The sequence below is a fragment of the Saccostrea echinata genome, unplaced genomic scaffold (assembly GCF_033153115.1).
Source record: "Saccostrea echinata isolate AGI-Se365-2 ecotype Australia unplaced genomic scaffold, CSIRO_AGI_Sech_v1 ptg000034l, whole genome shotgun sequence".
Classification (NCBI taxonomy): Eukaryota; Metazoa; Mollusca; class Bivalvia; order Ostreida; family Ostreidae; genus Saccostrea; species Saccostrea echinata.
In genome coordinates this window covers 580,221-604,821 of record NW_026889783.1, presented here as the reverse complement: position 1 = coordinate 604,821, position 24,601 = coordinate 580,221, and the positions used below count along the sequence as shown (strand labels likewise).

General features: G+C 33.5%; 1 protein-coding gene across 2 annotated transcripts; it reads left to right on the top strand.

Moving 5' to 3' along the window:
- Nucleotides 1-107: 107 nt before the first annotated feature.
- On the top strand, nt 108-22,602 carry LOC133199476 (cytochrome P450 4V2-like). Of its 2 annotated transcripts, none has more exons than XM_061335287.1 (12): nt 108-278; nt 6,298-6,410; nt 7,168-7,253; nt 7,903-8,093; nt 8,324-8,393; nt 10,122-10,248; nt 10,790-10,993; nt 11,779-11,881; nt 12,053-12,120; nt 13,832-13,898; nt 20,389-20,568; nt 21,090-22,602. In XM_061335287.1, the coding sequence occupies exons 1-12, from the start codon at nt 125-127 to the stop codon at nt 21,251-21,253; spliced, it is 1,527 nt and encodes a 508-aa protein (XP_061191271.1). In that variant the 5' UTR covers nt 108-124; the 3' UTR covers nt 21,254-22,602. The 2 variants fall into 2 exon arrangements, with proteins under 2 accessions (XP_061191271.1, XP_061191272.1); XM_061335288.1 differs by lacking the exon at nt 6,298-6,410 and adding an exon at nt 5,372-5,484.
- The last annotated feature ends 1,999 nt before the right edge of the window (nt 22,603-24,601 follow it).

Here is a 24,601-nt window from a genome sequence, read left to right as displayed (position 1 = left end):
AAGATTAAAGATAAATCAAACTTTGCACTACATTTTACATCGGATGTAACCACGATTCCATTATTTACCGTAATTTCCGCTAGGTGGATTTAGATCTGTCATGTGACTGGAATAGTTGGTCAAAATGGCAGCGGCAATAATTTTGGCTGTAGCTATTATACTTTTTACAGCATGGGTAATTAAAAGAGAGTTATCAAGGAAAAAGATTGATATAATTCCAGGTCCAGTAGCCTTACCAATTCTTGGAAATGCTCACCAGCTAAAACATACCAGCAGAGGTATCACTTAATATATGAAGAGTTCAAGTTTTAATACTATCACTGTGCCAAAGTGCAACTTTTTGTGCATGCTGAAAAAAAACCACATTTAAGAAAAAAGGGTGATGAAATAACAGAACAGTCAAACTTCGTTATCTCGAACTCAATAGGACCAAGAAAAAAATTTGAGATATTGGTAGGGGTGCAACGATACACTAACCTCACGATACGATACGTATCACGGTATTCAGTTCACGATACGATACGTATCACGATACATGACAAGGTTAAAAAGTCTTTCAAGTTTGTCATCATATTTTTTAAAAACTTGACAGGGTTATATAAAATGTTCATATTTTTAAATAATAATCAAAATAAGATTTTGTTAACTTGAATTGGACTGTTGGATAGATCTTTGAGTTTTGACAATTTTCTAAACCAATGATGAACATTTACAGGGAACTACGGGAACCTTTCCTAATAATCTTCCTTTTAAATTGGAATGAAAAAGGAAGACACTCAATTCTTTTATTCATTTTATTTACGTAGAAAAACAGTTGTCATATTTCTCGTGTTAACACATTTTAGTCAACAAGACAGTGAATATTCATCGAAATAAACACGTGATGAAATATCGTGTATTACCAAGGAATACGTTTCGATCTAAAGGGTTTATCATTTGTCTTAACATCTATAACCTATAATCACATTAAGTCCTTCTCCGTGTTAAATCTGAGGTCTGTAAGATGCTGGAGATTATTTAACTTCCGTTAAAGCGTTATCGGCGACTTCACGTTTTGCGCGGACGCCATTTTGAAATTGTAAAAAAGCAAACAAAATGGACGATTCGGATAATTCTGGACCGATTGAACCGAACCGCGATATCAGTTTTGCGTATCGTAAATTGAACCGTGGAAAAATATACCGCGATAAACCGTCAAATGGTTTATCGTTGCACCCTTAGATATTGGAGGATTCAAGATATCTTTTACTTAAAAAATAAGGGATTGTGACTTCCAAATCACTACGACATATACATGGTATTTGTCTATTTGAGGTATCAGTGTTCGAGATAACAAAGTTTAACTTATTATGAATAGCTTAATAAAGCTTTATTGCTAATTCAAGCTATACAGCTAAATCAAGAGATTTTGCTGGACCTGTTTTACTCATCAACCATGTCAACTATCTTACATACATTACACTAGATAGAACGTTCTATCGTTAAAATGATATTGTACTATGGACCCGGTTTAATGATAGAATTCGTTCCATATATTGGCAATGTTGCAAAATAAACACGGGCGATAACTCGAACTCTGTGTATTTTCTATGAACAATCCAGGGAGTTCCGAATGTCAACATGGCGTTAAATTTGAAGCGAGGAAAGAATCGTTGAGAAAATGAGTTCAATTTTCATATTTAAATGGATTATTTTTTGGGTTAAAAGGCATATACAATCTCAAAAAGGTTTGTTATGATTAATTTGGTAGTTATTTTCAGTGCAATTCCTTTTGTATTCTTCAAAATCATTTCGGAGTGGATCCACTCCGATTTGCTACATTGCAAGTATATGGGACGTATTCTAACTGTGGTGAGGGCTTGTCCCGAGGCACAGTTAGATTATTCTAACTAACATTACACACATCTGGCATAATCCTTTTAGCTATCAAGTTTGGAAAGCTGAGTAGCTTATTGGCTATTCCAAAGAGCTTGATCATGATGAGACTTGTCTAATGGATTTTTTTTCTCTCATTTTCTCGTCATTATCATTTAATTTAATATTTTAAACCTTTTAGATATATCCAGGGTCATTTTAAATTGTAAACATTGTGAAAAACAATCATTCATACAGTACAAAATATCACACAGGTAGGATATTCATCTCTGTATTATAATAACCAATATAGCTAGCAAGAATTTTTCCCTCTCAGTGTAGTTATATGTTTTTGTAGAATATTTAATCAAAATACTGGCAAATATTCACTACCACCATTATTTTAAACCCCTTTAATCAAAGATTCGGGAGCATATACTGTACAGCAGGATAAAATCGCGATCGGAAAAGATTTATCCTTATAAATTTTGGAAGAATTATTCATTTTATGTTGAATTCGCGGAGTTTTTATTTCTGTAAATATAGCGGCAAATATTAACTCCACAAGTTAATTTCCTGCTGTACAGTAGTTTTTGGACAGTCCATTTGTCTGCAAAAACTAATTTTGCCCATAACTTTTAAATGGTCAGGTGCTAGGGCTATCTTATTTTACATGTATATTCCTTATGACAAGATCTTTTCATTAAATACCAACATTTTTGACCTTATGACTTTGACCTTTGAGTATAACCTATTTTTTGAAAAATTTAAACCACCTTTTACCTTGGCCATAACACCTATAACATCTAGAAGGGGGGGGGGGGGGGCGGGGGGGGGGTCCAGACCCCTCCCCCTTGGAATTTCCAGAGTTATTAAAAGTATATACTGAACCAAATAAAAAGTGACTTTGGACCCCTCTAGAAAATGTTGACTCCCCACCAACATCGCCATGAAAAAGTTTTTTTCACGTTTGGGAATGGACATTACATCTTTTTTTTCTTTGCTTGTCAAGAAATTTTCGGGGTTTGATACGACTGAGAAAGGATTTTAGTGTTGTTTTTTTTATTTGTCAAGAAATTTTCTGGGTTGGAAGTTTTTTGACTGGGTGGAAACACCCCCTACCCCCACCCTGGAAAAAATTCCTGGATCTGAGCCTGACATCTGACATTTGTATGTCTTATGTGATTTCCCTGTGACAGGACCTTCTTTGTGTAATAACATTTTTTTTACCTCATGAGTTCAACCTACTTTTGAAAAATTTTAACGTTGCCCATAACATCTGAATTGTGGTGCTAGGCTTTTCATATTTCACATGTACTGGGGTATATTTCTTGTGACAAGACCTTTATTTGGGTAAAAACATTTTTTTTTACCTCAACACCTAACCATGGAGTTTGACCTACTTTTGAAAAACTTTAACCTTGCCCATAACTTCTGAACAATTGTAGTTATTCATGTACTTGTGTATTTCTAGTGACAAGGCCTTTCTTTTTGTACCAACATTTTTGACCTCAACACCTTGACCTTGGAGTTAGACCTACTTTTGTAATACCTTAAATTTTGCCCATAACTTTTTTTTTGTACCAACATTTTTGAACTTGGAGTTTGGCCTACTTTTGAAAAAAAATTCTTTAACATTGGCCTTTAGCTGCCATGCAGGGGCATCAGTGTTTCACAAACACTTCATGTTTTATATAGTCTTTTGTAGTTACTTTTTTTTTCATTTTTTTTTCCTAACTGTTTTACTGAAAAATAAAAATTGTTAGAAAAGAATGCATTTAAAACAAGTATTCTGAGAGTATTGCATTAGCAATACTAGTCCCCTACCGGCATGTGTAATCTGGTTCCCGTTAAAAATTGAAAATGCCATAATTCCGTCAAAAATCATTGAAGCGGAATGAAATGCAAACTTGATCTATAACTATTCAAGGTAAAGTTACATACCAAAAATCAGCTCAATATCTGAAAGCGAAAAGAAAAAAAATGCGGAAAACCCTTAGAAATTTAAGAGGTCGTAATTCCGTCAAAAATTAATGAAGCGGAACGAAATGCAAACTTGATCTGTAACTCATCAAGATACACTCACTTACCAAAAATCAGCTCAATATCTTTAAGCGTTTAGGAGAAAAGTGTGGAAAACAAAGTGGGACAGACTGACAGAGGGGCAGACAGACAGACGGACGGACAGACTCAGATGAAATCTATAGTCCCCTCCGGGTCAGAACCCCAAGTGCACCGACTATCTAACTATCGCTGAATTTAAACATTAAATAAATCTAAGTTTTTAAATATTCAATATTACTTTTAAACTTAATGAATGCTTCTTACTGCGCTATAACTTATAATTAAACTATTTTAAAATATCTTTACTTTAAAATGCTCACTTATATAAAACAAGCATTCTGAGAGTATTGCATTAGCAATACTAGTCCCCTACCGGCAAGTGTAATCTGGCTCCCGTTAAGAATTGAAAATGTCATAACAGGCCCGTAGGAAGCAATTTCACTTTGAGGGGGCACAATCATACATTTTCAGTTGAGGGGGCACTATCGACTCCAAAATTCCTTGACAAGCAAAAAAAAAAAAAAAAAAAAAAGGTCATCAGACGTTATTAATGAGGGGGCACAAGCATGTAGTAGCTATGTTTTCTATAGTATTCTATATATCGGCAAAATTATTGGGGGGGCACGGCCCCCCCGTGCCCCCCCCCCCGTTCCTACGGCCCTGCATAATTCCGTCAAAAATCAATGAAGCGGGGCGAAATGCAAACTTGATCTATAACTAATCAAGGTAAAGTTACATACCCGAAATCAGCTCAATATCTGAAAGCGTTTAGAAGAAAATTGCGGAAAACCCTGAAAAAATTGAAAAAGCCATAATTCCGTCAAAATCAATGAAGCGGAATGAAACGCAAACTTGATCTGTAACCCATCAAGGTACACTCACATACTCAAAATCAGCTCAATATCCGCAAGCGTTTAGGGAAAAAGTGCAGAAAACCAAGTGGGACAGACTGACAGACAGAGGGACAGCTAGACAGACGGACGGACAGACTCAGAGGAAACCTATAGTCCCCTCCGGTTTCACCGGTTGGGGACTAAAAAAGAAATCAAGATTTTTTGTGTATTGTATAAAAGGCTAATACAGCTTATTGAAGCACTATAGGTTATAAGACACTTCAATGTAAAAGCCTAGGTTTACTAAAGCAGTTTCAGACAGACAATAAACTTTGTAGATGTTTACTCGGAGCCATTAAAGGAGCACATTTAGAACATTATAAAGTGGAAACCAAGAAGAATCTGTGAATGAGGTCATATTTCATGTTGTTGAAGAAAATAACAGAAATTGGAAATTTGAGATCAAGTTCATCAAAGCTGATTTTTTTTTTGTATTTGAAATTTTTAGATTAGGATATACTTGTATGTGACGTAATCCTTTACAGCCCTCCAGAAAATGTGTAGCCCACAAAATCAGGAGAAGATGCAATCCTACCTAGTAATAATGTTTTTTTTAACAGAATTCTTTGACCAGCTGACTCAGTTCACTGCTGATTATGCCAATTATGGAATATTTCGACTGCTGTTGGGAACAAAGTTAACAGTTGCTCTGTACAAGCCTGAGTATGTAGAGGTGTGTTAATTATTACTGAACAACCACAGAGTGGGATTTCACATCAATAGCATCACTGCCCTGTTTATTTACAAAATATTGTAAAAGATTTCTTATAAATCATGATATTTGATAGTGTGATTAAAAAATAGATTTTTTTTCACATATTTAAGGAAGAGATTTCAAGCACCTCCTTTAGAAATACCTGGTCTATGTACCCCTGTCAATCAAGTGCCTTTAGATTCATCATTGGGTACTGGGACTTGATAGACATTTACTTACTAGTCTCTTTGTATACCCTGTACACCTTATTTGGCACTTGTGGTGAACTTCAAATTTAAAATTTTTGATCCTTTGATATTTTATACCACACATGGTATAAAGAAGCTGTATTACTTTGAACATTTTTAGCTTGATAATGTATAATTAATATTTATACCTTTAGTTTTTGAAATAATTATAATATTCTTCATGATAATAAATCAAAAGTTGTTTTTTTTAATAACTTTTTTCAAAGTAATTTTCGATTTTGATTCAATATTAAGAACACACGACCACAGGTAGACTGCTAGCCCTCAAGGCATTTACATCTGTACATAATAAGCCCCTAGAGTCCCTCACCTGGAATTTACCACCCAGTAAAAAATCTCTGCCTTTAAGAAAAATATGGGGCCATTGATGCTTATGATGTTAAATATGGCACCTGTGGTCATATTTCATTGCAGACAGCAGCAGGGTTTTAGAAAAATGTGAAGCAAGAGGGTAAGCATACACATTAAAAGCTAAGGTTGAAGTACATTAAAGTGCTGACATTTTAAGTATTGTTGATTTCAGGGTTTTATGATCAGATGGAAGGGTATATGAAGTTTTACGAGGCTAGGGGAATATTTCGACTTTGGCTTGGATTTATAGGATTGATCATAGTTTACAAACCAGAGTATGCTGAGGTTTGTTATCACCTCTATTTTTTTTAAAAATCTTTTTATCCCTCGTTGAGGACAGTGCCTGTATGTATACTTTACTTGCTAATTTTTACTATTTTCTGCTAACTCCATTCTTTAATTGTGATTTTTTTTTTTACTTGTTTGAATTTATATAACAGTTAAAAGAAAAGAAAAAAATTTCCTATTACATCTTACAAAAAACATTTTGAAAGAAATTGAATTTACGTAAATCCTAGCACTAGTACTTACATTTAACCCATCTTTAAGTGAAGTTTGAATACTATTCAAAGATAAAAGATTGAAAGTTAATTTAGAGGAAAGGACATTTTAAATTATTTTTTAAAAAAATTCTGTAAATGCATGTATACCTATCATTTTCTTTATTGAAATATAGTTTTTGATCTTTTTTCCAGTCAGGAAATTTATTTTGTTTACATGTATTTGGATAAAAAGATTTGCTGTTTTGCCTGTATAATAATTACAACTATGTCATCTTTTTATTATAAAACAAAGGTAGCTCTTCAGAATTAAATAAATTCAGAAACTTTCTTAAGTGACATATCAAATTGCGGGGAACACAATCTTGAAGGATGGGCAACCTTAAATTCTGAATATTCAAATACACTAACTTTAAGCTATATTCCTTATTAAAATATCTATATAGTACATTCTTTAGATCCTTTTGGTTGTGGCTCCTAGCGCATTAAAAAATTGCTGTGGACTTACATAAGACATGGCTTAATACAAAGCATATTTTCAGGTGATTCTTCAGAGCAGTAAACATTTGGATAAAGCTGATGAGTATAGATTCCTCCATCCATGGCTAGGGACAGGTCTTCTAACCAGGTCAGTGAAAAAGACATCAGTGGGAAAATAAGTCTATAAAACAATCACAGTCCCCCCCCCCCCCCCCCCCAATAAATAAATAAATAAAATTGAATGATGCTTTAACCTGTAATATTTTCCTGACACAATGACCTGATTTCCATGCAAACAAAATGTGATTAACTTTCATATCATATCCAGGTATCTAATAATTTCAAAGACCAATGCTTAAGATGTGGACAGAGACAAAAATAGAACAATTATGTATTCCTGTTTTCAATATTGCATTGTGAGGTCCATTTTAGTGGTATAAGCATAACAGGATTCCATCTGACAAGTTGAAATGTCAAAATCTTAGAGTTAGATCTTATTTTTTGAAATAAATAAATGCCTCTGAACCCATAGTGTCACAGTATCAGAGATATATCTTATATGCAATAAGCTTCACCAGTACCTGATTGGCTTGCTGTTATTTGTACAGTTATACTTTGCAAGGATTTAGATAAAAATTTAAAAGTACCCAGTACGTATGTCAAATACCAAGCATACAACTGCAATTGTGCTTAAATAATAAATGGGTATGTTAAATAGTTGTTCACCAATGTTCCAGAAAATATGAGCATTTTGAGTTTGTATTTCTATAACATTCACACCATGTGATATGTTCTAGCACTGGGAGTAAATGGAAATCTCGTCGGAGGATGCTGACACCAACGTTCCATTTCAAGATTCTGAATGACTTTGTGGGTGTGTTCCATGATCAAGCCACCATCATGGTAAAGAAGCTCTCTGAGGTGGCCGATGGAAGAGAATTCAACATCTTCAATTACATCACCCTCTGTGCATTGGATATCATTTGTGGTATCTGACAATCTTACTTTCTTCCTCGGGACATGTAGTTTTGTTCTACTCACATTACTACACACTTGTACTTTTGTTTAGTACAAATCATGCTTTTGGATCTAAATTTCATTAAAAAGTTAATTTCAAAGGCAAAGGTTTTATAAAATTGAAATACTGTAACCCATTTACTTATGGATTCTTTTGTATAATATTCCATACAATGTACTACTAAAGCTTCTCTTTGACAGAGACTGCGATGGGAAGAACTGTTGATGCTCAGAGTAACAGCGAGTCAGACTATGTCAAGTCTGTCTACAAGTAAGTATTAAACATAAATTATACCCCCACAAACAAAGTATAGGGGGATATATTGGAATAACCATGTCAGCCTGTCTATCTGTAGACATATTTTGTTCAGAGTTTATCTCACAAACTATTGAATTTGTATTGTCAAACTTTGTAGAAATAATAAAATTTTTATAACCTTTTATTTAATTTTGACAAATTAATCTGAAAATACCAGGTGCACAAGTTCAAATGATATAACTATAAGATTTTTTGTACAGGAATTAGAGGAAAGAAATTCTTGTCTAAAATAACTTTAAAACCAAAAAGTTTTAGAGACTCATACTTGATGCAAAGGTAGCTTAAGACCAGAAGTATGTCTTGACTCTGTACCAAGGTCATTTTGAAAAGGTCAAGGTCACAGGTACATAATTATTTAATTATTGTTCTAGCCCCAACTTTGATATTGAGAAACCTTAGAAACTGATATGAGACAAAGGATTCTAGGTAATTGAGACAAGGTCATGGTTACTGGCTTTAGAAATATAAAATTCATGATTTGGCCATAACTTTGTTTTTGAGAAAAAATATTAGTAGATTACATTTATACTAAGCACAAAGGTTGCTTGTGACCAGAGGGTGTGTAACAACCCTGCACCATATCCATTTGGACAAGGTCACTAGATATTAAGTGTAAATTTATTGTCAGCAACATAACTTGGTAATGAAATAACTATAGAAGATCATACTTGCCTTCAGTGTTAATTATGATCGTAAGATATGTCATGACCCTGAACAAAGGTCAAGGTCAGGGAGTTCAGAAGTACAATTTAATGCTTGGACTTGATGGTTATATTTTTTGTACTCAAAACCGAGATAGGTGTTAAAAATTTCTACAAATATATCTTAACAAGATTCAGGCCATGGAAATTCACAGTAGATTAATTTTACCCCCCACTTGAAAAGCGGGGGATGTATAGTGAGAGGGGTGTCCATCTGTCTGTACGTCCATCTGTTATGCTTTGGGGTACCCATCTCTTGTCCGCAACTCCTCTTGTACCACGAAATGAAATTTAATGAGACTTTCACAGAATCTTTGTTACATAGTGCCATTGTGCACCTCTTATTTTACTTTTTGATCAGACACATATTTCGGGTTAGATTTCCAATAGCAAAACATGGACACTGCCATTCTTTCTATAATATGGAGAGGGTACCCATCTCTTATCCACAACTCCTCCTATACCACTGAATAAAATTTAATGATACTTTCACAGAATCTTTATTACATAATGCCATTGTGCACCTCCTATTTTACTTGATGATCTGACACTTATTTTGGGTCTCCCATAGCAAAACATGGACTTTGCCATTATAGTCATATGGTAGGCGGGAGGTATCATTTTGTGAGCTCAGTGCTCACAGTACCTCTAGTTTTTATTGAGATGGCAGAGTTCTTTTTTAAAGCTACTTTTGTCTTAGCCCTGAAGGGGCATTACTCCTATTAGGACAGCTCTTGTTGTTTGTGATGATCATTTTGTTAATATTGCTAATATTATATATATAATCTGATTTTACCTTTACACTTGTGTATATATACCGGTACTTGCTTGAGCTTATTATAGTTATCATTATGATAACCACCACACTTGTTTGTGACAGGGTGATGGAGCTAGTCATATACTTTTGCACATTTTTATATATACTTTTTTGAGCTTATTACAGTCAGCCTCAGGATAATTCTGACGTTTGTTGTGATAGGATGACTGAGCTAGTCTTACAGAGACAGAGGACACCCTGGTACTGGCCTGACTTCCTCTACAACACTATTGGATATGGAAAGGAGCATGATAGATGTCTTCAGATTCTCCATGGATTCACTAAAAAGGTGGCTTTATTATCAGTGTACATGTATTTACTTAACAGTATATGTTTAACTACATATATATAATCTGTACTTTCAACTCATTTACCTGTATTTATGTTGGTAACATATGACCAAAACCTTTTTTGAATCACACAATTTTAAAACATTTATGACTTTAAATAGTCAAAAATAGAAAGAAACTTTCTGGTATTTAAATACCACAGTACAGTAAAACTCGGTTATAGCAAATTCCTGGAGACCTGGTAATTTACTTTACTATATCCATAGTTCATTATAACTGTGTAACGAATTTGTTATAGTATATATAGCAAATTCACAATATATATGTTTTCTTCAAATATGACTACCGAATATGCTGGGGGAGGTTTTAAATACAAAACTTGTTATATCTGTAAATTCACTATATTTCATACTACGGTAAATGTATTTCCTTGTATATTGGAAACCTGTCTATTACACACTATGGTATTTCTAAAGCTTTTTGAAGTTAACAGGGCAGTATTTTTTTAACCAAAGCTCATTTTCTTTGTTATGAATGAAGGTAATCAAGGAGAAAATGGAGAGTCAGACTGAGGAATCGCGACACAGTATGGAGGAAATGCTGAGTCAGCACTCGGAGGAAGACATGTACAGGAGCAAAGGTCAGAGGTTAGCCTTCCTGGACATGCTGCTGTGTAAAACAGAAGATGGCTCCCAGTTGTCCATGGAGGATATCAGAGAGGAAGTGGACACATTCATGTTTGAGGTATATTTTAAATACAGTTGAACTTTGGTATCTCAAACACCGATATCTTGAATACCATGGATATGTTGAAGTGATTTGAAGGTCCCAACCCACTTATTCTTTAAGTATTTTACCCTTGATATCTTGAATCCTCACATATCTCAAAGTTTTTGCTCAGTCCCATCAAGTTTGAGATAACAAGGTTTGACATTATAACTTTCCTGGCAAATATTTTATGTTGTAAACAGTAGAAAATATCACCCAAGTAGCCATTTTCTAAAGAATAAAATTAAGAATAAAACTGTATGTAAGCTTTCTTTTCATTCTCTGAAGTAATTTTGTAAATATTTTCACATGAATGAGGAGAAAGTCAAAAATTAAACTAACCATGACAATTAAAAGCAGATTAATCTGAACTTTTTAAATTGAAACTATCAGAGTGTCAGTTTTGGTCTAACAGTATTTTGTACAAGACTTCAGAGTATATTGTATCATATAAAATGATTCAAATGTTTTTCATGTTTTTAATGGTATGTAGGATGGATTTCTTATGCACATGTATTATGCATTTAATATTAGAATTTCTCTCTTACTAAATTGTTGAGATTGTAAAAATGTGATTCTTTTAAATAGCAACGGATTCACAATAAATTTTAAAAGTATGATTAAGAATAAAAAACTATGGTACAATTTACAAATATTTAATAGAACTATCTTCCAAAATAATGTTAGGCTTTTTTTTGATTTAATAAAAAAAGAACCTTAAGTATTTCATCTGACAGTATTTGTTTTTTTATCAATATCAGGGGCATGATACAACAGCGGCAGCCATGAACTGGGCTGTCCATTTAATTGGTGCAGATCCCCAGGTTCAGGCTAAAGTCCATGAGGAAATGGACCAGGTATTTGGTGAGTTTATTTTAGATAGAAAACAAAGTATCTCTCTCATCTCCGTATATAAATACTAAACTATCATAATGTGTGCATTTTGAATGAGTTTGTTTATGATAATTAAAAAAAAAAGAAACATTTTGAAAATCATAAAGATAAGAGTAGGTTCTATTCTATTGTACGCTGTAGGGGACAGTGACAGGCCAGCTACAATGAATGATCTAAAGGAGATGAGGTATCTGGAATGCTGTATAAAGGTAAGGCTCTATAGAGTTCAGTCAGGTAAACTCAGGTCAATCTGGAGTGCTGTATAAAGGTAAGGCTCTAGAGAGTGAAGTCAGGTATATCTGGAGTGCTGTATAAAGGTAAGGCACTACAGAGTTAAGTCAGGGACAGAGTTAAGTCAGGTAAACTCAGGTCAATCTGGAGTGCTGTGTAAAGGTAAGACACTACAGAATTAAGTCAGGGACAGAGTTAAGTCAGGTAAACTCAGGTCAATCTGGAGTGCTGTATAAAGGTAAGGCACTACAGAGTTAAATCAGGGACAGAGTTTAGTCAGGTAAACTCAGGTCAATCTGGAGTGCTGTATAAAGGTAAGGCTCTACAGAGTTAAGTCAGGTAAACTCAGGTCAATCTGGAGTGCTGTGTCAAGGTAAGATACATACTATAGAATTAAGGCAATTAAAATCAGGTAAATCTAGAGTGTTGTATAGAGGTATGCAGGACCAGTCCACACTACAGTGTTAACTCATATAAATTCAACAATGTTGGGTAAATCACATTGTGTTCACAATGGGTTATAGTTAGAGATGATGCATGAAAATCAGACAAGTCAAGTTTATCCTGATATCCATATTATTACAGTGAAACTCAGTTATAACGAAGTCACTAGGACCTGTGAAATTACTTCGCTATATCCGTGAATTTGCAATATCCGTGTTCGTACTAAACAAGTTTTACTCTATTACCCGTAAGCAACTTCAATGTATGTGATTATAAGAGAGATTCTTGTATCATAATACAAGAATCTGAATTATTCATAACCACATACAGTATGTAGTGGCTAAGTTTTGTTTAGAATCAGTTGGGACATCATTATTTTACAAAAACACCATTAAAATTAATAATCATGATAATGTTTACCCAAAATAAGAACAGCATTTAAGACACACTGAAGATTAAGACATTGTAAGTTAACACAGTATATATTGGATCAAAATATGAACAGGATAGTTTATGTTTAAATATCTGGTAGATTTAACTTGAGCAATTGGAAGGCAATAGGTCTGGAGTGCTGTATCAATATAACTGATGAATTACTGAGCAGTACTGATAATGGTAGAATAAAGCAATGTTAGACCATACTGATAAGGAAATTTTAAACTGAGTAGTACTGCTACAGCCATGGTAGACAAAGAAGTACTGATAAAATTATGGTGGACTGAGAAGTATTGATAAAACAGTGGTAGACTAAGCAGTACTGACAAAGCTATGGTAGACTAAGCAGTACTGATAAAGCTATGGTAGACTGAGCAGTACTGATAAAGCTATGGTAGACTGAGCAGTACTGATAAAGCTATGGTAGACTGAGCAGTACTGATAAAGCTATGGTAGACTGAGCAGTACTGATAAAGCTGTGGTAGACTGAGTAGTACTGATAAAGCTATGGTAGACTGAGCAGTACTGATAAAGCTATGGTAGACTGAGCAGTACTGATAAAATAATGGTAGACTGAGCAGTACTGATAAAGCTATGGTAGACTGAGCAGTACTGATAAAGCTATGGTAGACTGAGCAGTACTGATAAAGCTGTGGTAGACTGAGTAGTACTGATAAAGCTATGGTAGACTGAGCAGTACTGATAAAGTAATGGTAGACTGAGCAGTACTGATAAAGTAATGGTAGACTGAGCAGTAATTGTAGACATATCCATTGTCAGAAGCATTATCTCTTTTATTATCCATTACAGGAGGCTTTAAGACTGTTCCCTTCTGTGCCGTTCTTTGGTAGAAAGTTAACAGAGGACTGTCAATTTGGTGAGAGAATTTTTATAGACCTATATTTACACTGTATATTGTGCTCTTATTCAATATTTGGTGCAAATGTAGGTCATGTGTGACTTGTTATAATTATTGATTTATAGTTAATCAGTGTTATGAATAAACAATTATGATTGCAACAGATTATAAATCCTGCTTAAATAATTACATTAAGGAGTGTAACATGTCTATTCATTTAGATTGTACATTTGAACATGTGTGAATTTTTTCCTTCAAATTTTGAAAAATGCAAAAATTCGATTCCTTAATAATAATTAAAAAATAATGCCATTTCACCACTTTGAACAGCTTTGATGCACCAATTAAATGGCCCTGTGTCCAAATTTAATCAAATTTTCAGATATTATACTTTTGAACATATTTTTTTTAAATATACTTATATTTTTTCCATATTCCAAATACTTTTCTTTTCAGAAAAGAAGATTTATAGCATTGTTTTTACCCATGTAAACCCAGTAAAGTCATTTTAACGTTGCGAATATTTACACACTTTCTTCTTTTTATTTGGTTGTTTAGTTTAGTTTTTTTTTTTAAATTAATTTTTTTTTATGATCTTATATTAGAATTTCATTTATCTAACTGAAAAAAAAGTAATATGTCTTTGTAAAATTCACTGAAGAATAACTTTTTTCTGAAAAGATGCTAAACGAAAGCTTAAATTACATGTACACATACAGGCTAATACATGTACATACAGTATATTTTTATCTTAACTGCTTAAGCATTGGAATGGTACATCTACATGTAAATAATTATATATTATTGTCGCATATAACAAATACACACAAAAAAGAAAATAATATTTTCAGTATGGTTTGATGAATTAATTAAAAATCGAGATTTTCTTCCGTAGTATTTTACGAGGTCGATTGAACCTCATCGAATTATATAGTATTTTGATCGGGCTCGTCCTGACCGTTTATGCTGGCAGCCTTGTGATGCATGTGCGAGTTTGTAACCGAAATATGGAGAAAAATGGACTGGTACGTATTTCATTTTTGCTGTTGCAATTGTCAGTAAGTCTTAATGAATCAGGGAACAACATGACATTTTATCGAAAATGTTATACAAGTCTTTCGTACGGTAGAAAACAGCTTAAACCATGTAAACGCCGCCAAGTTGAAAAGGGGGATAATTAAATTTTCCTGAATTTTTTTAAACGACCAAATATATATGTATGTACAATATATTCCTATATATTCCTAATTATAACTCAGTATTGTATTAATAAACTTCGTCATAAACAGTTTTTGTATATATGAACAGATGATATGTTGATTGATTATCATGTGTAAAATAAAATGCAAGCAATTGTTACATTGCAACATCATTTTGAAAAGAAACGATGCATTCTTGTTTTATGTGTTTAATTTTGGCTTTGTTGCCTTTTTTTTTAAAATATTATTTATTAATTTGTTTTATTACTGCATTTTATTGCATAGAATTACTGTAAATTATGACAGGTGATTAAAATGAAGACAGGAAACAGTTTTGGTGTGATAAAGAAGGGGTTGAATTTATTACATGTATACACAAAATGTACAAATTAATTGTATTGAAAATATTGTCTCTGTTTCCACTAGTGTTAATAAATTCAGATCTAAATATAAAACTATATGAAATTCACACAGAGAAATAACATGGATATAACTCTCATATGTACATGTACAAGTACATGCAGTAATGATTTTTATGAAAGAGGGAGAAATCAAGTTTGGAACAACCTGTTAAGCTGTCTGGAAGCAGTATCAGGCTAAATATATACACATAATTGTAATTAACAACAGGCATCTACAATTAAGTTCTTTTAAGCTAATATAAATGGTTATTGAGCAGTTAATTTGTAATACATGTATGTACATATTTGTTTATTTATATCATTATAGGTACCTTTGTTGAAAGAGTATTAGCCTGCAAAAGATGTCGGAATAATGTAATCATTATTCTTCCATGACACTTTCATCTGAATCAGACTCATCAAGGATGGATGCATCACACAGTGAATTACCCCAATCCTGAATTCCATAAGTCTGGCACTCCTGGTGTCTAGAGAAACCCAAATACCAAAGCACAGCTGCGACATGAGAGCAAACGCCAACTACGCGGGCCCCAGCACGACACTTGCAGTAGGTGGCCACAATGTTTGAAGGTGTGAATTCTATCCATAAGGTGTACTTCCTTGATGACACATGACGTGACTGAAGCTTCACTTGAATCAAGCCAGGGTCTTCCCGGTTGATGTAAATATCAGCCTCCCCATCAATGTGTTCTTTTATATAGGATGGACTTAGTCTAAGCTGGTATGTTCCACAGGTTATGTTGGACAAGTCCTCTTCATCCAATCTTGGGAAGTCATCCAATGTATCATCATCAACTGATTTCCAAATAACCTTACGTTTGTCCAATCCATTATCAATAACTCTCTCCTGGAGTTTATTGACTTGATGTGACAGGTATAACATTTTTGCGGCCATTTCTTCATCATTACTTGTTGTAGTGGATAGAGGTGGGGAAAACCTATTTGATAGGGCACACACTATTCGAACATAATCTCCTATATATTTCACTTGGTTTGTTGGTAGAACATGGTTAAGAAATTTCCATTTCTTGATCCTGGCATTTGCCGATTCTATTACCCACCTCACCTGAAAACAAATTATTCAAACATATTATGTACCAGTAAGTCCATTTAAAGCCTTTTCTTATTTTAGGGAGGGAGTGGGGTTTTTTTTATATGTTTTTTTTTCCTTGATTTTTTTTTTATCTCTTGTAAGACAGGAAATATTGTTTATTAATGGAATACTTAATAAATTGAGTATATTTAAATTTTAGGTTCAATATGCTCACCTTTGCAACAAGTCTGGAAGAATTTGCATTGGCACTGGAGAGCTGTTTCTCACCCTTCTTCAGGAAAGATGGCATCTGTGCTCTAATACCAAGGTCTTCAAGTAGATCTAGTGAATCCCTGAAGCCTCGGTCAACTACGAAAACATCATTCTCTTGGACCCAGTCTCGAATGCTGTCAATGTTTTTCTTCAGAGCATGATTCAAGATTGCAGCATCATTATTTTTAGAATCCGAGAAGTATGGGCCAAGGATACTCAAAAAGTACCCTGAGGTAGAACAAATCACCATTGGCTTCACTAATGGCCTTCCTTTATGTAGACTGTAAGTTCTTCTTTGAAATTTGAAATTATCACTTTTCTGGATGTAAATGTATGTGCCATCAATTATCAGGATTGCTCGGGATTCTTCCGGATCACCAAATAAGAATTCAGCCAGAGGACGGATGTGTTCTGATATTATTCTCTCCCTTGTCACATGCTCAAAGCCTAGATACTGTGGAACAAAGGAATTGATGAGCGCAATCCGAACTGATGATATGGCACGTCGCAGACTTGACTTTGAAATATTGAAAATAGTTGCCATCAGCTTGTTAGAGAGTCCTGATTTCATTTTCATCAAAAAAATTCCAACTGACGTTCTCAAGCTCCTTGCTGGGGTTTTCCTTACCTGCTCAGCATGTTGACATATTTCCTGAAAGTCAGACTTTTTGTGGCCAGTCAAAGTTATGTAATCATCATCAGTCATTTCATCCTCATTGTCAAAGTCGATTCTTGTCTTTGAATACGTTATTGCAGTTGTGCGTAATTTTCCAATTAATTTCTCTAGATCTTCAGAATTTAAAAGAACAGACGTTGACGGCTGAAAATTGAAGTTTCCAACAATTTTGTCATTTTGTACATGGTTTGGACAACACCTACACCCCGCTGGTAGTAGAACATTGTGATCAAGAAAAAATCTAAATCTTACTCCAGTTGGCACAGTAATCAACTTAGGACCAGGGCGCTTACATAAACTGCAGTAAGAGTGTGATCTTACAGTGCTTTGGATATTCAGCCTAATATGTGATGGACAAGATGACATGGAACGATCAGATTTCTTAGCTTCCTTAACTGTGCACTGTACTTTCTCAGCAGGAGGACTGTAAGACTTAGTTCTGTGAAATGTGCATACGCATTTATTGCAAATTGTGTCACCAATTTTTGACTCAAGCATGAAACTTTTTCTCAAGTATTTCTGTATATCTTTCCGTACATGTCTCCGATTTTTAGGTTTAGTTCTGAATCCACACAAAATGCAGTTGAAATATTTTGGACCAAATCCTGGCATACTGTAAATATTAAATTAATTTGAAACTTTATTATGATGTGTTTAGATGGAAAAATGGATAAATTATAGTCAATTTTTTAATGTAAAATGTTGATGCTGCTCATGCAGAGGTATTTGCTCTTTCTCACCTCTCTCTCTCCTTTATTAAAGTCTTACTACAAGAGTACATAGTATTTACATTTTTTATATTTTTTCTTCTTTTAATTAAATAAAAGTAATTAAAGTATTATTCAGTAAGGGACCAGGCATTATTTATCACCATGTTGGCTACTTTTTGGACATTAGGGTCACTAGGAGGGACAATCAATTTAAAAAAAAAACTACATTGTATAATTACATAATTATATTAAAAAACAATCACTTCAAGTAAATTAGCAATTGTACAATAAGTATGCAAGTACCTAAATCCTATCTATGAAAGATGCTATAACTTTTTTTTTGCTTGTAAAAAAAATCTTTGAACCCCCCCCCCCTTAACGCACACATACATTTATTTATTTATTTATTTTGGATCTGGCACCAATCTGGGGATTATTAATACCCCCCCCCTTGTCAATTTTATGGATCTTCTACCTTACCCCACCGCTCTAGATGGTTGATGTTAATTAAGTGGAAAAGTTGTGATATAAATGAATAGACTTTTTTAAACACAAAATGAGGATGTGACATACTTTTTTTCAGTTCTGAAAAGTATGACTTTTTTCAGTGGCCCAACTCTGTTGATCCCCAGCATGTTGATTGATATATGAATAAATGTGTTTCATAGTTTGAGAGGGAGATGTTTCAATATTTATTACTATACAATCATTAACCCCCCCCCCCCTCACCCCCACCCCCTTAAAAAACTTTGGAGAGGAAGTGCAAACCTAGTTTCTCTCCCTTTTTATGCACATATATGTGAGAAGTGTGTGTTGAACAATGTTTTGCAGAGTGGGTTGTATTCATCAAGAGGATGTAGATTTAATGGTAACAGATTATAAAAGAAATTAAATTGAAAACAAAAACATGCGTGGGACAAATCTTTGTCCGAGTACCTGAAATATACTTTTATGGGCATCGAGGAGAATTCATATGAAATGATTAATCTGCAAATATACAGTAAATATCGGAGAAAATTGTTGGTACACAAGTATTTGCTTTTAATAGAAATGTGTCAAAATTTTATTAGCAATTATGTTGGTATAGCAGAAAGCAGAAAACGTATTTCTTCAACAGGAGCTAAACAGAAAGTAGACGCCGGATGTGTTAACGTTGTAGGTGAAGGTCGAAATTATTTATGACAGCCAATCAGAGTTTCTGTAGACATGCGCACAAAATAAGGTGTTTTCCATTTTGTAAATATATCGAAGTATGCACTTGTAAGCTTGACAAGTAAGAGTGCTGCAAGATTTTTATCAAATGTCTAAAATATGTCTGTATAAGTGCATGGATATTATTATCTATCCCAATATGAAATGCAGATCGATAATTAATTTCAACTTTAGGGACTAATATATATAAAATACAATACCTGCTTTATTCGGGTTGGTTGTTGATCCAAATTCAGAGTACTTTTTTCACATTCTTCATTAGGTTTCTTTAATTGGCAGCGTTCATTATACCTTAATTGTGACGTACCTGTCTGACGTCATAACTGACGTTGAAATTTACATTCACTTAATTGTGAAAAAAATAAAATAAGATTTTTATGCAAAATACTATGCTTCAGAGCCTTTTATTGTCATTTTTATTTCTTAAACACATTGTAAAGAATAAACTGAGGATATTATTATCACCATTTGTGCAGATAGGTAAAACACAATTGTATACAATTTGAAATGATAAGCAATACCACAAAATTTGGTGAATTCAGAATTTAATATAAACAAAAAATTAACATTGGCCACAGTCACGAACACCAATCATTCTTTGCTAGAGAGAAGTTTACAACTGTTTCTTTTCACATGTTAAATAAGAAGAATGTTCATAACTGTGGCCACATCTAATTCTTCCATAGAATGCCTAAAAATGGCTTTTTTTTTGTGTTTCTGTATAACCTTCACAAGTTTGCTTCATCCCATAGTCCTTATGGTACAACGGAACTGAAAAATCTTGGTATATACAAAGAGATTGTATTAAGTACTTAAATATACAGTGTGTCAATATTATCGAAATTGACATGAAATTTTGCGAAAATTACAGGGCCGTTTTTTATGGTTCGTGGCTCTTGCTCTTTGCCTTTGAATATATAAAAAAAAAAAACACACAAAAGTTTTATGGTATGTTAGCATTTAATTGATTACAATGTATTTAGATGAATACAAAATTCCCAAGGGTACGACAGTGATCATTACACCGCCCGGGTTACACAGAGACACACGATACTTCCCTGACCCAGAGAAATTTGATCCTGACCGATTTTCACCAGAAAACAGTCTCAAACGACATCCCTATTCCTACGTCCCTTTTTCAGCTGGACCCAGGAACTGCATTGGTAGGTTGGATTGAAGCAAATGAAAGTTCATTTCTCTTAGCTATATTTTTTCATGAGGCAAGCATTCCTGGAAAATACTTTTACTTTGTGTTATCAGTACTTAAAAGGTCATTGAGAAGATAAATGCTGGAATTTAAAATTGTTTCAATCTGTTATTACAGAGTACAATATAACAGGTTTTTTTTTTCAATTATTATGTACATTTCTGTATTTCTGGGCCTTAAGACCATAAACTGAGTACAGTCTTAAGTTAAAATTTCAAATTGATATATATTTGAAATAAATTTGATAATCAAACAAAATTTTTTATCTTGTACTAGTACTTGAATATTATACAAACCTGCTATTTTTAAAATGCATATATGAAACTAAAATCCAAATATTCAAAATCAAAATTTTTACTGAAGTCTGTTCTCAATTTATGGTCTGAGGCCAGATATTTAATTTTTCATTTGTGGATGCTGTACAATGTTTTCTTATCTCTGCATATTTAAATACCAGTATTTCTAATTTGTATAAAGGCCAGAAATTTGCCCTCCTGGAAGAGAAAGTGATGCTTTCCAACATCTTCAGAAAATTCAGTGTTACCTCCAAACAGACCAGAGAGGAGCTGCTTCCCATTGGAGACCTCATAATGAGGCCAGAACATGGGATCTTTGTGGAAATACGCCCCCGCCAAAAGTAACAATCCATGACATACTATGATAGCTTGAATCAAAGTATCAATTTCTATAATTAATTATTTTTGGGGGGGAAGAATTTAATCGTATATTAAGGTGACATTTCTACAAATGATTTTTTTACAAAAGTTCAACTAAATGCACTTTTTTATGTCCCACACTGTGATTTTTTTAACACCTTGAATGAAAATTTTAAACACATATCATGTTTTAGTGCTTTTTGACATTTTGAGTGTAGTGCATGTCTTGCCTTATATGTACATATAGGATCTCCCATTGTTTGTGAATGGATATGATTTTTTATCAAACGAATTGTGTGCTTCTATCCCCAAGCCTTGGTGAGGAGACAAAAACACCAACAAGTTGGATAAAAAAAACTCATCTAACCACAAATCATGGGAGATTCTTTTTATCACATGTTTCACATATAGTTATTTCATTTTTTACTCTGTTTTATATATGTAAATCCTCAATATTTCACTTGATCAGATTCACACAAAAACCATTGTGACGTCACAATTGTGGATATGAAAACGATATTCTATGAGCTATATCCACTGTTTAAAGGAGTAAACATGTGATAAATATATTTATACAAAAATTCACTTTATGTTGATTGCTCATAGAAGACAGTTCTTTTTTCATTATAAGTGGTAATCCAAGGAACCCTTATCAGTAAATGTAGATGTACTTTTTCTTTAGGAATTAGATTTTTAGGTTTCATAATAATGACACTGGTACCTACACTATACATGTAGACAAATGTAATAAGATTAGTTTGTTAGTGAGTTATGCTTTGTTATAGACATATTTACAGTTTTGATTTTCTTTATTTGAGAAAGAAATGCATATCATTCTTTGTTCACATAATTGTTGTGCATTTTTGTTTTGTTTCTTTATACGTTTGTTCTGCGTTTTATCTTACCCGTGCTGAAAGCTGAAGTGAGCTTTTCTGATCATAGTCTGGTCATTGTCAATTGTTATTAACTTTTACATTTTTGACTTTTTATCAAGAACCATCGAGGCATTTTCAAGTTAACTTGCCACAAAGCATCTTTGGGTAAAGAGTGGGGATTCACAATGGGTTTCATTTTCACATGGCAATCTAAAGGGGGAAAAATCTAGGTACCTGGTATTTCTTCTACAGGAAAACATGACCACAAGTAGTCATATTAAAATATATTAATATAAACATATAGTGAAGATTTAAGTTTGCTCACGTCATTGCCTCTGGGACAAATGGGGTCTCAATATGGAACCAATGCTTGACATAGGAATATACATATTTTTATAGCAGAACATTTTAAAAAATCATAAGAAAAACTTCAGGACATGAATTAGTTGTTGTTATTACCTAACCTACTATATAAATTGTAATTAGGCATTTTGAACTGTTTCCTGATTCTTTTTAATGTTTTTGCAAATCATGAAACAGTCAAAACTGTTTACCCGGTCACAGAATGAACTGTTGCATGGCTGAACTGTTCCATTATGACGTCATAGTTAATTTCACGTACTTTACAGCTATAATATTGAATTATATATAAATTGAAGCATTTTTATTCAATTTGAAATTATCATCTGAAAAGTAAACCTGATACCAATTTAAATATGTATTCAATTTAATATCATTTCAAAGAAGAGGCCATGAACACCTTTTCTGAGGGTAGTTTGGGAAAAATGTAGGCCCCTTTCATTCAGTATAGATCTTTGCCATAAACGTGCAATATTCAAATCTTTAAGACATCATTATGTTGTTTACTACATGCTTTTTTTTTCAATTTATTAGTGCATGATAATATCACACCCATTAATTTTTCTGATTTTACACCAATCGGTGTGAATATTTGATTAATATTCATCTTGTTTAGTTTGGTTTTAAAAAATAATACAAACTTTTGTCAATGTATTTTAAAAGCCATTGATTATTATGTCGATATCATTACTTTAAGAAATTATATAGTAGGTTAGGTAATAAAACACTTATTTCATGACAACTCGGGAAACAGTCAAACTGTTGTCCCTCGATAATGGGGAAGACCTGGGAAACTGTTGCCCTCGGCCTTCGGCCTCGGGCAACAGTTTCCCAGGTCTTCCCCATTACCTCGGGACAACAGTTTGACTGTTCCCCTCGTAGTCATGAAATAAGTGTATAATATGCCATCATCCCCAAGTAATAAAAAAGTCATTGCCCCTGGGGCAAGGGTGTGGCCACTGTAGGGGATCAAAGTTTTATGAGAGAATAAATAGAAACAAAAAAAAAATCTCAACATTAGTAGGGCTATGGTTGATTTCTCTCATTTGATTTCTGTTCTGTTTTTGAAGTCTTCCTTCAGCATATCTATAAAGCATAAACCCAATGTTGTGACAGCTGTATTTTTAAATTGTCTTGAAATTGGAACCACACTTTCTTTTTCTTATCATTCATTCAGATTTTTCTAACATGCAGTACTTTGTGTATGCAGTAAAAGCAGGGCAATAGTCTCACCTTTGTATTCACTTTGTATAATATATTCTCTTTGTAATTCATGGTAATTTTGATATGCTAGTCATAAAAAAAGTTAGACATATTCTTAGAAAACCAAAGAAATAATTTATTTCTTTAATTTTGTATTTGTGGTGAATCAGTATTAAAGTCATATTCAGAGGAATATATACTTTTTGTTTTTTTAAATTGGTGCGTTTGTGATCACACATTGCACAGCTAGCTTCAGGCGCTATCCAGGAATTTTATGGGGGGGGGGGGGTGTTTCAACCCAGTCGGGGAAAAAAATCAACCCAGAAATTGTTGACAAAAAAAGTTTTTCCCCAAACGTGGGGTGGGTGTTCAAGGTCATTTTTTTTAGTTACTTAAATATGTACATTTAATAACACTGCAAATCCGGGGATGGGGAGTCCGGACCCTCCTCCAGATCCGCTTATGGGCTTGTTGAATTATAACCTAAAATTTTGATGACCTTTCAATTGAGGCACCATTTTGGTATTTATTGCCATTTAATGATATCACCTATTCGAATAGGTGATTCTATATACATGTATCACCTATTTATTTCTAATATGCGATATCACCTATTCTAATAGGTAATAGCGCTTATGCGAGTAGGAGATATCACTTTTTCGAATAGATGATAAATAAATAGGTGATTTCATCTATATCACTTACATATCTCCCTTTTTTTATAATTTTCTATGAAGTGCAATTTCCTATATACACGTAATTCTATAATAAGTGTAGCTGTATTTTAAGATGGCCTCGTAAAGATTCATGCGCGGTTTTGAGTACACCCCCACCCCCCGATAGAGAGAATCAATGTAAAACATCCTTGGGTTGTCAACGATAATTTATCCTCTAA